This window comes from Danio aesculapii, chromosome 2 (genome assembly GCF_903798145.1).
Source record: "Danio aesculapii chromosome 2, fDanAes4.1, whole genome shotgun sequence".
In the NCBI taxonomy this organism is placed as follows: Eukaryota; Metazoa; Chordata; class Actinopteri; order Cypriniformes; family Danionidae; genus Danio; species Danio aesculapii.
In genome coordinates, this window is record NC_079436.1 from 10,839,548 (window position 1) to 10,858,525 (window position 18,978).

At 35.7% G+C, this 18,978-nt stretch overlaps 1 protein-coding gene across 2 annotated transcripts in view; it reads right to left on the reverse strand.

Moving 5' to 3' along the window:
• Positions 1 to 18,978, reverse strand: part of fgf12a (fibroblast growth factor 12a) — a 122,197-nt gene that overhangs the window by 90,254 nt on the left and 12,965 nt on the right. Inside the window, exon 1 of one of the 2 annotated variants that reach the window (XM_056472607.1) lies at positions 12,847 to 13,355. The exons of the other annotated variant lie outside the window; for it this stretch is intronic. Coding sequence (XP_056328582.1) covers positions 12,847 to 12,937 — 91 coding nt within the window. The 5' untranslated portion in view covers positions 12,938 to 13,355. Of the gene's footprint in view, positions 1 to 12,846; positions 13,356 to 18,978 lie in introns of those variants that run through there. 2 annotated transcript variants of the gene reach the window in all.

Below are 18,978 nucleotides of genomic sequence, written 5' to 3' on the forward strand. Positions count from 1 at the left end.
CTGTACTCGATGTCAACCACTCTGCGCTCCTTTTGCGCAGTCTAATTCCTTCAAGTGTTCCTGTTATTTTTGGCTCTCAGCCCGCTAGTTAAGGTCTATGAAAGCAAATGTTTTACACCAGGGGCCCATTCAGGAGGTTAAGTAAACTCAGAGTATTTTAACCCTGAAATTAGAGCAACTCTGGGTTTTCCATTTCAAAATGGCAGGTTTGTTAAACTCGAGAAAGCGGGGTAAGTCAAGCCTGTTTCTGAAAGAAAGTTAACTTTAACTCAGAGTCAGTTACTGTGGTCACTTACTCTGTGAACCTAACCTGGTCAGGAGCAGGTTTTATTCTCTAAACTCTGAGTTTCTGTCAGTCTCCCAACCTTTTTTTAAAGTGAAGCGGCATTTCTGGCCTTAGCATTGCGTTTCCACCCACCTATTTTAATGCTCATTTTGCATACGTGCATAAAAACGATTTATGGAAACGTCAATTTATACAAAATATATTTAAAAACCATTTTATTTATCAAGTTCAAGTATGGGCAACTTTGGTCCTAAAGGCACTTGTTGTTCTTGGGACAACAAACCTCAAGAATCAAATTAGTTCATCCCTAACATAATTTAAACAACAAGGTTTGTTCAAATTACAACATGGCGGCTAATACAAGATGCTTTGCACATTTATTACTATACACTTAAATTAGCATAGACTTAACACAAGCACTTTTCTATTGAGTTACTGAAAATACACTCAGATTCTACTATAAAAAGCGTATACACAAACTAGTAGGAAACAGTATTGACTTACAGGAGTATCCGCCATGTTGGTTAGAGGAACAGACTGCGCAAAAGGAGCGCAGAGTGGTTGACATCGAGTACAGCTCTCATCTGATTGGCTGAGAGGTACGAGTTGCCTGTTTCTGGCAGGAAAGTCTCAAAATGCACACACTCGTATTCAGGGTGAGTCGTACGTGAGAGAGGATTTGCACATTCTCATTCAGGATGAACTCGTGAATTTTAAACATTCAAAACTTTTTGTACACTCTTATATATTTGCAAATGGTGTTTTGCATTTGTGAAACGTATTTTATGAAAATGTATTTTTATTTTGTGCATGTGAATTGTTTTTGTAAGTATAAATAAATATTTTACGTACGTGAATTTGGCTACGCATGTGTACATTGTGTCTTTTGCGTGAATTATTATTGAGTCTAATCTCTCTCCATACATAAAGGTTTGGAACCACTTGAGGGAAAGTAAATTATGAGTGCATTTTCATTTTCTTTGGTGTACTAAATTCAAGTGTGCCATTTTAACACCCACAAGTCAACCTTATATTTAAATATGAATATAATGAGTGCATTTACATTTGCCAATATTTCTGCTGCACTTATATAATTTGTGACAAGGCTAAGGTCATAATCAACATTAAAACGATAATTCACCCACAATAGGAAAATGTACACACTGTATACTGTTAATTTTTCTGTTTAAAGCTGGAAACCAACCATTGTAGGAAAGTAATAATAATATGGGCTAATATGGTTACATGTATTCGGCTTTATTTAAAATATCTTCTTTTATGTTCAACAGAAGAAAGAAAGTCAAACAGGTTTTGAACAAGCGCAGGGTGAGAAAATTATGACAGAATTTTCAGTTTTGGGTGAACTGTCCCTTTAAGAATACTATTCAATCCCTGATAAAATGCACACATTTCCCAATCACAACTGCAGAAAATTAAGATTATTATTATAATGTACTGCAAAACAAGTAACAATAGCCTAATAAATCGTCAAATTGTTCCACATTCAACCAGAAACATCGAGTCAAAAATCGCTTCAAGACATTTCACAAAGTAAACAAATATCTCCACCTAGTGTTCATATTATATAATAGCTCAATAAGCCTCTCATTTCAACATCTGCTCTTACAGTGACCGAAATATGCTAATTACACGATCAAAACATAGTATTGCTGAAGGTTTGTATAATATAGTAGATTTTTAAAGTCATTCAGTCATTTTAAACAAGGTATTTGCGAGATAATATACGTTCTTTTACCTCAAACGATCTCTGGGCAAATTCTGGAGGAGAGTGAAACCTCATTAAATATGGCAGATTATATACATGGTGATGTGTGCATGGTATTGCCTAAAAAAGCTCCGGAGGTTTCCTGTCCTGGTTTCAAAACCCAATTTAGTCATGAAGCCATATAATGCAATCATAACCTGAGGAGTGAAACACCCCTGTGATGAAGTACAAGGCGTTTCATTATAGCACATTTCGCTCATCACATGCCACTGGCCAAGCTGAACATGAAGCCTGAATATACAGAATATACTGTACAGTATGTCTTCCATCAGCCTTCAGATATTATAAACATATCATACTGTATATAAGTAAATAAATACACAGACAAAATGGGAGTTTTCAGTGTTGCAGGATTCAAGCAAAATAGCTCGTACAAAATCTGCGAAGTAGTTAAAATTAATATACATGTCACCATTTACTCACCCATTAACTTTTTTTTGTTTTTCTGTTGAGCACAAAAGTAGATATTTTGAAAACTGTTGGAAACCTGTATTTCCTACTATGGAAGTCAATGGTTACAGGTTTTCAGCTTTTTTCAAAATATGTTTTTAGTGTTCAGCTCATGAAGAAACAGTGTTTGTAAAGAGTTTGAAATCATTTGAGGGCAGTAAATAGTGAGTATATTTTCATTTTTGGGTGAACTATCCCTTCAAGTCCAAACCCTGTTCTTGTTTCCATTGAAGCACATCACTGGAACATGAACATTATCAAATGATGCTGGAAAAACATGATTATCAAGTTTTGCACAAATGGATGGATTACTACTCCAAAGGGAGTGTGATTTTAAAATTAAAAATATCTGAGACTTTAGGAAAATTAAAGAGAAACCTATATGCCTACTGTAACAATAAAAGGTTTATCAATAATTTGAGGAAGACTACAAAAAAAACCCATAGAACATGCAATTTCATCTTTATTTTATTATTTTTATTTAGTTTATTCTTTTCTATGCTGTTGGAAACACTGCAGGTGCGTGAAGATCTGTTCTGCTGTTGTTCGCATGTTAAAATAAATCAGTGTTTTAAAATGCAATATTTAATGTGTCAAGACAAAATAGACATGTCAATTTTTTTTAATTCATTCATTTTCCTTCAGCTTAGTCTCTTTATTCATCAGTGGTCGCCACAGCGGAATGAACCGCCAACTTATCCAGCATATGTTTTACGCAGCGCATCTGACATTGCAATATTTAGTTTTTCTCAGATTTTATATTGCGATATGAATAAAATGTCACCAGATAGCTTGAATAGCTCTATTTGAAGGGAAAAAATCATTCATTTAGATTTATTGTGTTGATTTTGTTAGGGTGTGAATAGATTATTGTTCTTTATGACATTTTAGTATTACATATGAAGTGTCATCTGAGATTTTCTTCCAAAAAAGTCAATTTTCTCAACCTCCTATGTACAGTTGAAGTCCGAATTATTAGCCCCCCTGTTTATTTTTTCCTCCCAATTGCTGTTTAACGGAGAGATTTTTTTCATAATAGTTTTAATAACTCATTTCTAATAGCTGATTTATTTTATGTATTTGATGACAGTAAATAATATTTGACTAGATATTTTTAAAGACACTTCTTTACAGCTTAAAGTGACATTTAAAGGCTTAACTAGGTTAATTAAGTTAACTAGGCAGGTTAGGGTAATTAGGAAAGTTATTGTATAACGATGGTTTGTTCTGTAGACTACTGAAAACAAATTAGCTTAAAGGGGCTAATAATATTGACCTTTAAATGTTTTTTAATAAATTAAAAACTGCTTTTATCCTAGCTGAAATAAAACAAATAAGACTTTCTCCAGAAGAAAAAATATTATCAGACATACTGTGAAAATTTCCTTGCTCTGTTAAACATCATTTGGGAAATATTTAAAAATGAAAAAAAAAAAAAATACAAAGGGGGCTAATAACTCTGACTTCAGCTGTATATGTTCAGTTATTTCACTGCTTATATTCACACGCTGTTGCAACACAACTGTGTTTAAACCCCTCATAAAAGTGATTTTTGCATAATAAGTGCCCTTTAAGTTACCTCCCAAAAAGAGCTAAAGTGAAATGCTGGATTGCCAGCAGAGGCTTTTCAGGCCTAATGAAGTGAAGGTTTACACAGCAGTAGAGTTATACACACTCTCTGTTGCTAAGTGCCCTCTCTTAATTGAAAATCATGGTTCCCCCATAGTCCAAACACATGCGCTATAGGTGAATTGAATAAACTAAATTGGCCGTAGTGTACAGTTGAAGTCAGAATTATTAGCCCCCTTTGTATTTTTTTTTTTTTTTTTTTTTAAATATTTCCCAAATGATGTTTAACAGAGCAAGGAAATTTTCACAGTATATCTGATCATATTTTTTCTTCTGGAGAAAGTCTTATTTCTTTTATTTCAGCTAGAATAAAAGTTTTTAATTAAAAAAAACATTTTAAGGTCAAAATTATTAGCTCCTTTAAGCAATTTTTTTTACAATAGTCTACAGGACAAACCATCGTTATACAATAACTTGCCTAATTACCCTAACCTTCCTAGTTAACCTAATTAACCAAGTTAAGCCTTTAAATGTCACTTTAAGCTGTATAGAAGTGTCTTGAAAAATATCGAGTCAAATATTATTAACTGTCATCACGGCAAAGATAAAATAAATTAGAAATGAGTTATTGAAACTATTATGTTTAGATTTTCTCAATATTTACATTTTTGAAACCCATCTATTTAACGTTTAGAAAATACATAGATCTCAATTTCCATAAATTTACACTTATGACTGGTTTTGTGGTCTGAAGTCGCATGTTTTTAGGTCTGACTTTATATTAGGTGGCCTTAACTAATATGTACTAACACTGAAATGAATCATTAGCTACAATAAACTTATTGTGTAAATACAAGTCTTACATTGTGCTTATGATTGATTAAAAACCTGCATGCAATTACATCTGTAATTAATTTGTGTAATTACATTAGTGATTACACTGTTGACCATCCCTTACACCTTAACCCACACTTAAACCTTCCCAAACCTGTCTATAAGCCTACCCGTATCCAGTGGTGTAAAGTAACAAGGCATGGGGCGATAACCGTTTTCAAGGTATACCGTGGTTTGGAAAAGTCAAGGTTTTAAAATCGCCTAAATTTTCTGTAATACCGTTCCTAAGGTATGTGTAAGATTTTTTTATTTACATTTATAAATAATGCAAAAATTAAATTGTAAAGAAATCTATGTTTTTGAAACTAATGAAGACAGCAGAAGTCAATGATTCAATTGAATTATTTAGCCTGACATGTTTATGGCTCCAAAGTATTATAAATCTTTCAAAAAAATATAAAATATAAAATATATTGTGTTCAAAGGGAAAAAAGTTTTTGTTTTGTTACCCAGACATTTAAAAATATATATTTTAGAGCAGTGATCACAATACCGTGATACCGTGAAACCGTAATATTTTCATGCAAGGTTATCATACCGTCAGAATCTTATACCGGCCCATGCCTAAAAGTATCAAATTACAAATACTCAAACTACTGTATCTGTGAAGTTTTTCTCAGAAATTGTAATTTACTAAGTAGTTTTATAAATATGTACTTTTACTTTGCCTTGAGTACATTTTTAGTGCTGTATCTGTACTTTTACTCCACTACTTTCCCTCAACCTGCAGTCACTACTTTATTTTTTCTTGTCTATGGGCATTCGAAAAATCAGTCCTGTGATTCCTGTCCAATCAAATCACACATAGAAAGTAAATCGCTTCATAATGTTCTACCTCAACACATGGGCAATTTAAAATTGCAGCAAACTGTTTGGAAGCATTAAAAGTGTTCAAGAAGACGTCCAAAATCTTTATCCGCATTGACCCAGAGACTGTTTAGATGCATGTCATTGATGAAAAGATGACGGATGTCTACTGTATGATGACCAAAATGGCCTTAAACACCCAGCAGGCACAAGACGTTGACATGACGTCAGATTGATGTTGTACCTTAACATCGTGGGGACGTTGCATTTTGTTTGGAAATGAAAATCATGTTGACGTCAGAACCCCAAATCAGGCTGACATCAATGTCCAACGTCCAACCTAAAACGTCTAATGTTACAGCTTGACGTTGTGTAAATGTTACCACTATGACGTGGCAGACGTTGGATTTTGGTTGCCATACCTGATGAATAAATGTCAGTATTTAATGACAATATGACGTTGGTTTAAGATGTTGTCTTGACGTTGGATTTTGGTCACTTTCTAACACAACCTAAAATCAACCAAATATCAACGTCATTTCAAGAGTTCACACTTAGCTGATGATAGATTATAAAGCTTGTTTGGCATGCTGGCCCAGGAGAGAGCCCTGAGCTCATTAGATACTCGAGCACGAGGCTTCCTCCTGTGAAAGGGGAGTTTGAACTTAGGTAGATCTCGAGAACTCCCTTGCTATAGTAGCTAATGAACAGATAGTGATTGCTCTTATGAGATTTGCTCTTATGAACTATTTACTAGGAGCATGTCTATGGTGCTGATTTGGATTAGTCAATTAACTTAAGTTGCATGTTTTTGGACGGTGGGAGGAAACCGGGGAACCCGGGGGAAACCCACGTGAGCACGGGGAGAATGTGTAAACTCCACACAGAAATGTCAGCTGGCTGGGTAAGGACTAGAACCAGTGACATTCTTGCTGTGAGGCAACAGTACTAACCACTGGGCCACCATGCCACCCATCTAGGAAAGATGGAGGAGTAAGGGTGGAAGGGGGGATTCTTCAAAATGAAGATGGCTGTTATATGGAACTTAGGGTGTTTATAGTGGCTTAGGAATCGTCTGATTGGTGAATCATAAATTGAATAATGCGGGGCTGGCTGCAAGAAATCATAAGCACATGATCCTCGTGAAAATTAGTTTATAAATAAACTTCACTTAACAACATTATTAGACGTCAAAATGACGTTGTTCATTAGACGCTGGCTAGACATTGAATTTTGGTCACCTGACGTCACAATCTAAATCTAACCTAATATTAACGTCTTATGAGGTTGTGTGCCTGCTGGGCAATAACTAAACGCACTACAGAATGTTACGTTTACACACATACACAAATGACATGTAAATGCATCAGCTTTTTACAGTGTAATACTCACTACTCTTGAGTACTTTTGAAAGGTCTCATACTTTGAGTAATATTTACGACAGATACCTTTACTCTACTTGCACTACATTTTATGCAAGTAATGGTACGTTTACTTTAGTATGATATTTCTGTATCATTAACATCCTTTAAGTGATCATTCAGGTAAAAAAAATAACATTTACTAACTCTAATGTCTTTCTAAAGTCATTTTTCTTTTCTCTAGAACACAAAGGAAGATGTTGGACAGGATGACCGCCTCATTGACCATTCATATTCAGTGTGCGCATTCATATATGGCAATGAGAAAGTGAAAGTAAGACAAAGGTGTTAACATTTATTTGTCTTGTATGAAGGAAAGATTTTGAAATAACATAAGGGTGAGTACATTTTTTTTGTTCAGGGGGGTGATGATGAGGGAGAAGTGTGTGTAGATTACAGATACTTTTCTGGGGTGATGCAAATACTATATAACACTCACACTGCAAAAAAAAATGCACATCTTACCTAGAGTTTATGTCTTGTTTCTAGTCCCAATACCTAGACGTTTTTAAATCAAGAAGCTTTTTATAGACAAGTTAAGAATATTGTTTTGTTTTCAGAAATATTAAGTGAGAATGTAGTCAGTTTTCCCCCATAAAACAATCAAAATAATCCAACAAAACTCACTTAAAGGGATAAATCACCCATAACTGAAATTCTGTCATCGTTTACTCTGCACCCTTCACTTGTTACAGACCTGTTTACGTTTTTATTCTGTTGAACACAAAAGAAGACATTTTAAAGAGAGCTGGAAGCCTGTAACCATTGAGTAACCTGTAACCAGGCTCAGTGTATGAGCCTGGTTTCACTCAAGCTGTTTTTTCCTTCACTTTCGTCAATTGGTGAAGTTTGTTCCCCACCACTGTTGCCACTGGCTTGCTCGTTTTGGGACATGTGGATCTGCGCATCGATGGATTTGCTCTTCAGTGTTTGGACTTGTGAAAATTAAACCAAGCTGAACTGAACTAAACTGAACTTAAACTCTGAAAACTGAACTGTCAGTTTCAATTCCCTATAATCTTCTATGTTAAGCTGCTTTGACACAATCTACATAGTAAAAGCGCTATAGAAATAAAGATGAATTGAATTGACTTCCATGTCATTTGTTTTTCCTACTATGGATGTCAAGGGTTACATGTTTTCAGCTCTCTTTAAAAGGTCTTTTCTTTTAAACAGAAGAAAGAAACTCAGAGTTTAAGAACAAGTAAGGGCTAATTCAAGGTTTAAGTAAAGAGTAAAGAGTTTGTAAACTTTCATTTTTAGGTGAACTATCCCTTTAACTCAAACAGGTTTGTAACAAGTAAAGCAAGAATAAATGATGAACTTCAGTTATGGGTAAACTATTACTTTAAGTGAGTTTTTCCATTAACCCTTATGTGCTGTTGGGGATGTTTTCATGCACTCTGACTTAATTTGGCCACAACTTTCTCTGTGTTTCAGCAAATGGAATGATTTTGGTGACAAATCTGATTTTGACACATATTTTGGGAAAATATTGGAATTTTTCAAAAACTCAACAGTGCACTTTGCGCAAGTTTACTACCTTTCATTATGTTAGTTTTTGCCCCATTGACTTCCATTATAATGCTTTTTTTTTTATTTCAATACCATGACACCATATAATCATGCATGCTTGATTGTTGGTAGTTTTCCCTGTTGGGAAGAGGTTGAATTTGTCATTTTATCATCAGTTTCAGTGCAAAAAAAAAAGATTAAAAGGGTTTAAAAAAAACACAAAATAATCTACCAATGGAGTTAAGTAAAATTATCTTGTTTCAAACATGAAAACAACATTATTTTTGCTTGTTTTAACAACAAACTGACTAGATTTTGACCTATTATTTCTGAAAACAAAACTATATTTTTTACTTGTCTAGAATTTCTAGATATTTAGACTACACTGTAAAAAATATATCTGTAAATGATCAGTTTTCTGTATTTTGTGATTCATGAATTTGTTTTTTCCCCCCAGTTTATTTATGCATTTGAATTACATCATGGGACATTGATCTTTCTTCCAACAACTTTTAACCATGAAAAATCTTAAAAAGTGACTTTTATTAACATTTTTAATAGTGATATATCATCTAGGTTGGTGTTGTATATTAGAAAGGCCTTGTAATAAACTGCCAGTACAATTTCTGTTATTTTGCAGACTTATTTCTCTGTATAGGAAGAGTTTAGATGCAAAAACCTCTAAATGCCATCTGAAATTTTCCTCTATTAGCATTTTTATCAGGCTCCAGTGTGTATGTTCAGTAATTTCACATTTATGGCAAAGAATAAGTCATTTTCCTGGTCTTTAAATTGAAATACCTCAACATAAACAAAGAAGGCTGAAACAATATTCGTTTTTGATGGAAATTTCAGATGGCACTTAGAGGTTTTTGCATCTGAACTCTTCATATATTATTTCTTATACGTTATATTATTTCAAACTGCATAAAAATGTCAATAAAAGTCACTTTGTTAAACTCTGACTCTACAGTTTAACAAAGAATTGTTAACATCAAAAGTCGACAGATAAACGTCCAATAATGCGATTTACAACCATAAATAAATGGAAAACACAAAATAGGAAAGTGCAGGGCACAAAGTAGTGCAGGGTAAAATGTAGTTTTAAGTTATTTGCTCGGGGTTAACCATGGCACCACTCTGTCCGCAGACGTCCTCCTGCCAAATTTGGATGAGAAACACAGGAGTAACCATTTTTGCAGTGTAAAGTATTTTTATTATACTCTATATTTTTTATTTTTAAAAAATCTGAGAAAGTATATCAGTAAAATTTTATATTGTTGTGATTATCGTCTTAAACGCTAAAAGATTGAACCATTTTGAAAGATGTAAAAAACACACAGTGACTGCTAGCCAGTTCTGAGGAAAACAACAGGGTGTTACAAATGAGCCACACACTGTTGGACACCAATTAAACAAACAAAACAATAGTTGAATTTTGAGTGTAATGTTGGAAACGTTTTAATATTAATTTCTTTAATAGAAAATATTTTTTAATAGAAAAAAAGTACATTTTATTGCTAATAATGCAAATAATTAATAATAATAATAATGCATTGTATAATAATGGATAAATGGGTAATAATGCAAATAAATCTAATTGTGTTTATCCAATAGATAAATAAATTAACATACTGTGCTATGTAGAATTAAAAATTGAGTTAAGTACTGAGGAAATATACTATTTATAGTCAACTGGATTTTAATTAATTGTGAGAAATCTGCCTTTTTAAGCATATGCTACAACTAACCCTCTGTCTGTTACAACTTGCGCCGCAGGTGGGGTAAATAGGTCCGGCGATCATACAACCAGTGCTCATTTGTAGGAGAGGCTTGTGTTGTTGTTGGTAAACAAAATAGAGTTTGTCTAACCACATTACTTTGCTTATTATTTGACCAAAACCAAAAAGTGTTACTTCGTGCCCCGCTCTCCCTACGCAAACTGTTCATTAACAGACATTTTTCACAGTAAAGAAACAAGACAAAAACTCATTTTAGAATCTCTCCCAATATTTTACCTCATTTGTTGTCTGTTAAAAAAGGCCCAAACCGAGATATTTAGTAATCGACACTGTAAAACCCAACAGTCAACTTTATTAAATGAAATGAGTGTCGTTAACTCAAAATTGACTGAAAGTTAATTCTGCTCATTTTAAAAGAGTTTTGAACTCAGTGTTTACGGTAATGAGTTAAATAAATACCTCATTACTTCAACTTAAATGGAGTAAGTTCACAGTACTCAGATAGATTAGTTTTTTTTAACTCAAATGGTTTGTAGCAATCGGTTTCCTCAAACGGTTTGAGTTGCCTTAACTTATTGAGTTTTACAGTACTCAGTTGGTTTGAGTTCTCTTCATTTATTGGGTTTTACTGTGCTAAAATTGCTTCGTTTACTCAAATGGATTAAGTTAACAGTACTCATTTGGATTAGTATATAAACTTAAATGGTTTGTTGCAATCGGCTTCCTCAAATGGTTTGAGTTACCTTAACTTATTGGGTTTTACAGTGCATACTGTAGGTCCGGCGATCATACTTTCAGCGCTCATTTATAGGAGAGGCTTGTGTGTTGTTGGCAAACAAAATATGGTTTGTCTAACCCCATTACTTTCCTTATTATTTGGCCAAAACCAAAAAGTGTTACTTCGTGCCCCGCTCTATCTACGCAAACTGTTCATTACCAGACATTTTTCACAGTGTAGAAACAAGACAAAAACTCTCATTTTAGAATCTCTCCCAATATTTTACCTCATGTGTTGTCTGTTAAAAAAGGCCCAAACCGAGATATTTAGTAATCGACACTGTAAAACCCAACAGTCAACTTTATCAAATGAAATGAGTGATGTTAACTCAAAATTGACTGAAAGTTAATTCTACTCATTTGAAAAGAGTTTTGAACTCAGTGTTGACGGTAATGAGTTAATTAAATACCTCATTACTTCAACTTGAATGAATACAGTACTCAGATTAACTCAAATGGTTTGTAGCAATCGGTTTCCTCAAACAGTTTGAGTTGTCTTGTTGAGTTTTACAGTACTCGGTTGGTTTGAGTTCTCTTCATTTATTGGGTTTTACTGTGCTCAAATTGCTTCGTTTACTCAAATAGATTAAGTTCATAGTACTCATTACACTGTAAAAAATGCAGGGTTCCACACAATTCATTCATGTTGTCCCAACACAAATTGATTAGGCTAACTTAACACTTTTAACAAATTTATGTGGATTGAACATAAAACAATTAAGTTGTCCCAATGAAATCTCAAGACTTGTGTTGTTTCAGCTCATTTTAAATAAGTAGTTTGAACGAGCAAAAAATATATTTTTTGAGTGTAGGATAAGTTTTAAAACTTAAATGGTTTGTTGCAATCAGTTTACTCAAACTGTTTGAGTTACCTTAACTTTTTGGGTTTTACAGTGTAGTAATGAACTTTACTGTAGCATATTTTTATATAGCTAAAGTAAATGTTTTACGAACGCACTGTCATCAAACTTATTCTAACTCACACATAAACACACACACACACAATGCTTAAAATGATGAGATGGGCCTCCGGCAAGTCTGAAATGTGCTTCAGGATGGAAGAGGAGGTGATCGAGTGTCAGCTGAAACAGAGTTTGGGGAGCGATGCGGAATCGAGTTGCTGTCCGGGATGCTGAATGACGTGCAGAAGTTCTCTGTCCTGGAGGACACTCAAGCACTTTTTGTTTTTTCACCGTGCCTGTTTTAGAGAGCTCATGTCTGTCTGCCCGCATTCGCTGCATAAACGCATCAATAGTTTCCTACACATTCACCCTGCATTCTCTGGTGCCGGTATACCAACAAGAAATGTCCTTGACACGGATTTCGCCACTTTAAACTGCACCGGGACTGCACCCAAGCAGTTCTGCTCATGACCATGACGGAGATGCGTTTCGTATCGAAACAAGATGTGAAAATGAAATGACATGAGTGGTCTTAAAGAAAAGCCCTCACAAACAAGTCAGCACACACACACACACAAAATGCGTGGAGTGGGAGCGCATAGTACCGCAGACACGGAAGATGTGCTCACCAGCGCCAGCGGCCAATGAGAGTGTTTTTCATCGCTCAGCGGAGAGCATGCACAGCTAAATGTCTCACCGCTGGTGGTTGTGGTCGGCTCCGATCGCTCTCCACAGAGACACTGCAGCATATGCGCTCCTTTCTTCAGGAAAAGCCTCAGAATCCTCATTGACTTGAGTTGGTGTGGGTCCCTGGTCAATCCACGCAAACGAGCACAGGATCACAACGGAGGTGGACAGTAGTGCGAGCCCTTCGACAATGCATCAAAACGAGCAAAGGGCAAAAGAAGACAGTCTCGAGTGAGGCATCTTGAACGCTGCTTGTTTCTCAGTAGTAGACTAGTGTGCGCTCGCCTTAGCATAGTTAGCTCCAGATGCGCAAGGACGTTAGGGTAATGTGCACATGCCTCGCTCTTCTTTACTAGCAGATGGGGAATGATGAGAGGACGCGAAAGTTCAGCTGCAGGGATGAGGGACGGTGCTGCCGCTCACGAGGGGACTCGCGCGGTGCATTTTCGGCGGCACGCGGTTACCGGCGTCAGATATAGATAGCTGGGTTAAAACGCCAGTTGTTTCGCGTCCACAGGGAGTCGAAGAGCGGCGTATAGCCTACGTCAGATGCAGCCTACATTTAAAGACAAAGATTTTTTTTAGCGCATGGTCAAGAAGTTTCGCATCTGTCTTGAGTTAGTCTGAACACTAGAGGACGCTGTAGGACAATGTTTTTTTTTTCACCTGGCAGAAGCCAAGAATAAACTGAGGTAATCTGAGTACTATAGTTTAGAAGGTGAATTATCAAAGCCAGGGTATGTCTTTAGCACACAAAAAAAGAATTGGTTCTAAAATGCTTAAACTGGATAAACAGTTTCTATAAACGTGCACTGTAAAACCCAATAAGTTATGGTAACAATTAAACTATTTGATAAAACCGGTGGCAAGAAACTATTTGAGTTTAAAACTAATCCTAATGAGTACTGTGAACTTAATCCATTTTAGTAAACGAAGCAATTTGAGCACAGTAAAACCCAAAAAATGAAGAGAACTCAAACCAGCTGAGTACTGCAAAACTCAATAAGTTACGGCAACTCAAACCGTTCGAGGAAGCCAATTTTCTAAGACATCACCACTGATGTGAACAGTGTTTGCTTCAGAGGCCTCTTTGACTTCATGCCTCATGTTAGTTTTTCATTGGCTTCTGTAAAAAGAATATATATATATATATATATATATATATATATATATATATATATATATATATATATATATATATATATATATATATATATATATATATATATATATATATATATATATACACACAGTTGAAGTCAGAATTATTAGCTCCCCTGTTTATTTTTTCCCCAATCTCTGTTTAATGGAGAGATTTTTTATTTTTTTCAACACATTTCTAAACATAATAGTTTTAATAACTCATTTCTAATACCTGATTTATTTTATCTTTGCCATGATGACAGTAAATAATATTTAACTAGATATTTTTCAAGACACTTCTATTCACCTTAAAGTGACATTTAAAGGCTTAACTAGGTTTATTAGGTTAACTAGGCAGGTTTGAGTAATTAGGCAAGTTATTGTATAATGATGGTTTGTTCTGTAGACTATTGAAAAAAAAAACAGCCTAAAGGGGCTAATAATTTTGACCTTAAAATGGTTGATAAAAAATTAAAAACTGCCTTTATTCTAGCCGAAATAAAACAAATAAGACTTTCTCCAGAAGAAAAAAATATTATCAGACATACTGTAAAAATTCCCGTGCTCAAATATCTAGTCAAATATTATGTACTGTCATCATGGCAAAGATCAAATAAATCAGTTATTAGAAATGAGTTCTTAAAACTATTATGTATAGAAATGTGTTTAAAAATCTTAAACAGAAATTGGGGAAATAAATAAATAGAGGGGCTAATAATTCTGGCTTCAACTGTATATGCCAGCAGCTAGCTCTCTGCAACTCTCACATGGTCGCCCACTGAAGCTAAGCTAAGCTCCCCGGTCAGTAACCGGAATGGGAGACCACATGTGAAAGCTAAGGTTGCTGCCGGAAGTGGTGTTAGTGAGACCAGCAGGGGTGCTCAACCTGCAGTCTGTGTGGGTCCTAATGCCCCAGTATAGAGTAGGGGACTCTATACTGTCAGTGAGCGCCGTCTTTCAGATGAGACGTTAAACCGAGGATGTCCTTTGAAAAAGAGAGGGGGTTAAACCCTGGCATGGCCAAATTTACCCAAAGTCCATCATAAAAATAATATTTATACGTGTGGTGTGCCGTATGATGTAATATGGCTGCCGTATGGCGCAATATGGCTGCCGTCGTCTCATCCAGGTGGATGCTGCACACTGGTGGTTGATGAGGAGATTGTCCCCAATGTGTAAAGCGCTTTGAGTGTTCAGAAAAGTACTATAGAAATGTAAGGAATTATTATTATTATTATTATATTGTTTTGTTTTATTTATAGTCATTTGATATTAAGTGACACACAGTCAAATCTTTTGCTGAACAGATCCACCATTTTTGGCGCTCATAAATGTTCATAAAAGTCCCCGTGCTGCTGGTATTAGGAGGTTTGCTATAGGTGCAGCTGACATGCAGTATGGGGTTTGTATCTTTAATAAACTGTGACAGTTCATATTCATTGAATAGTAAGAATGATTAATAAATCCATTTTAAAGAGTCCCTTAAAAGTGACGCCGCATCTTCAGTTTCGTGCTCAGGCCCACTTTGCACGGACGTTGCACCTTTGCACAACCAAACTATGCCTGGGCGCAATTTGGAGCACTCACACTTGTCAAACGAACCAGGAAATGGGGATCAAACGTGCCTGGGCACAGTCCAGATAGCTTAGTGTGAGTACACACTTACTGTACCTTTTTTTTTGTTTGTTTTTTAAGTTTTTTTACCATTAAATTCACAGAGATTGTTATATTTTCTTTCATCTATGCATTCTTTATTTATTTACATTTTATATTTCACATGTAATATAACTGTAATTTTCATTTTAATAAACAGTATATTGTCAATAAAATGTCTCCCTCTTCCCAAAATAACATCATAATTCATCAAGAGTGTGATTTATTTTAGCCTCATTAAAAAGCATATTAGTCAAACTTCTATCCGAACATCACTTGTCTTTCTACTACTGTACTTAGTAACATTGAATATAGATTGTATGCTGTAAGTACTGCCAGAAATGCAGTATTGAATGTCAGTATAGTCAGCACTTGCGTACTAAACAAACCCCAGGAGGTCAAAGTAAACGCTAAATGAAAAGCACTGTCCTCAAAAATAGTGTGCATCTGAAACATTCAAGTCAACGAGTGATTCATTCCCCCTCAGCATCATGTCTTTTGCTTGGTCTAGCCAGAAAACTAACAGACTTTGTTGCTTCTTGCCAGATAGCAGGGAAGAACCCTCTGGTGTGCTGGATCTAGATTTGACAAGTCCACACATTTCTCCACTCCTTTGTTCATCAACTCTTGCACCCATTTCAAGTCTTGCCCATAATCGTCCTCTTCATTCATCAGCTCTTACAATTCCCCTTCCCCTTCATACATTCACTCACTTTTACAAATACTCTGTCTCTAGAAATTAAATAAGTAACATTTTAACCTCATGTCAGCAAACACTTATTAAAGTATTATATTCATACTTGTATATGAATACATCCAGTGTTACTATAATCTTGTTGTACTACAATCATCATGTAGTCATTAATTCAGACATACTACTTTTTTCATACTGTTTTTACCTTCTACTGTACAGTATATACCCAGTCGGGCTCATTGGAAATACATCCTTGGGCCTACAGTTTTGTGAATATGCAAAAAAACGTACTTCAACATACATTTGACTGCAGTTTCTAGTTAAAATGAACACTAGGGGGCAGTATGACGCCAACAACGTTTGTTCCTTTTTACAATAATTATATTTACAGGGAGATTTTATCGACAAATGAGGGATTGTTTTAGTGCAGTTCTATGCACAACACCAATTAAATGCCACTAACAACATTTGCCCCATTTGTCTATCTCTATTTGGACAATTCTTTTGGCGTGTACACACAGGATGCAAGATAGCTCACTTTGTGTTGTACATCTGAGTGCTGGGGATCGTGCCCAGTGAAGCACGATTCCACAAGAGTTATAAAAAAAAATCTAAAATCACGGTAAAACTACTTGGCTGCGATGGGCTTTCTCTTTGAAAACATTTATTCATTCAGTAATTTTCCTTCCCAGTGTTTCTAGATTGGGCGGTGGTTTTGAACACGATTGTGCAGCTATGAAATGACATAGGCGGGTATAGAAAATTTGGACGGTTTTGCTACGGTTTTGCCCACTTCCCCCCTCCAATGTGTTCTCAATGTTAAATTAGTCGACATCGCCCAACCCTAGTGTCAACAAAAATGCATACATGTAATTGTCATGCAGGAAATTCTGGGAATGTTAAATTTCATGGTTATTCACTTAATATCTTAAGGAAACACTGTAAACCAGGTTACACACTTTTACTGTAGAATTTTTACAGTTTTATGCCGTTGACATGATCCACATGATTTAAACCATTAAATCAAGGGTAAAGTTGATCACATTTTAAACCGATATATTCTTGCAATAAATATTCAGTACAAGTAGTCAATACATATACAAAAGTCTTCACCCAACAGAGAAGTGCAACCCAGGCTCATTCTGATTACCCCTATATACATTTTTGGAGAGCAAAATACATCCCAGGAGCTACGTTTTTTGCAGTTTTTGTTTTTTGCGAATCCACCACAGGCAGCTGTGTCAGATCTCAAATTTCTCACGCGAGTGATGTTCTCATGTAAATCCACCAGAGGCCATTGTCCACTGACTGTCTACTGACTGAATGACTGACTGACCAATCGACTGACCCACGCTCCCCTTCCCTAAACCCAACCCATAGGGTTTTCAAAAGCTCCGATTGACCCACCCACTGCCTACCCTAAACCCAACCGCAGTGTTTTAAAAAGCAATTCAGAAAAAGAAAAGTCCTCACCTGATTTTTACCACGTTTTCAGATTTTACCACAATCTCACCCTGTTATTTACTTGCATATTTAAGTTTTTGGCTTCTGTTTTAGTCTTACCCGGTTTCTGGAACCGTTCTTCGCCAGACTCAAAACCCGTGGTCGCGGTCAACTCCGCTCTGCGTCTTAAGTCCACCGACGTACATGTCAAGCTACCGGACAATCTGTTAACCATCCATACGGAGGTAAGCGGTCAGATGGTAAGTAATAAAAGGATTTTATCGCTACGCCCTGTAGCGTTCGTTTTAAAGATGAAATGCAGCCATATGTACCTCTGGCTACATAATCTGCAATCTCCAGAAATGTATATAGGGCTACGTTTTCAGAGTGAGCCTATGTTGGAGAAGAGCGCAGCAGGGCTGAACCTGAGTCAGTCACTGTTGCGTATTAACATGAATAAATTAGGGGTGTTGTTGGATCAGTCCCCGGACACTCTTCTCAAGACAAAAACATCAAGCTTTTGCTCTATGCAGAAGAGCTGGTGCTGCAGCCACTGGCCTTTTGGAAAACTACTGTCAGAACAGGGCCTGGCAGTAACCACTAAAAAGACAAACGTTGTAGCCTTACAGAAAAAGATGTCAGAAATACACATCAATCTGTTCATTAGAGAGTTTAAGTATGAATGCTTTTACAGATAAAGCTGTAGATAAAGAGCTATGTATACCATTAAAGGGATAGTTCACCCTAAAATGAAAATTTACTCACTAATTACTCTCCCTCAAATGTTTCAAAACCTTTATGTGTTTCTTTTTTCTGTTGAACACAAAAGAAGATATTTTGAAGAGAGCATTGACATCCATAGTAGAAAAACAAATACTATGGAAGTCAGTGGTTACAGTTTTCTTCAAAATATATTTTTCATTAGATAGAAACTCAAACAGTTTGGGAAGGGGTAATGAAGGAGTAAATGATGACACAATTTTCATTTTTGGGTGAACTGTCGCTTTAAGAACAGAAAAGGATCTTTCCCGTAGTGATATATGGATGTAAGGCACACTTACTGCTCTATTTTATTGATCTAAGCGCAAAGTCTAAAGCGCATGGCGCAAAAGCATTAAGGGCATGTCTGAATCCATTTTTGCTATTTTAAGGATGGAAAAAAATATGGTTTGCGCCCCGGTTGTGCTTATTCTCTTAATGAGTAATGGG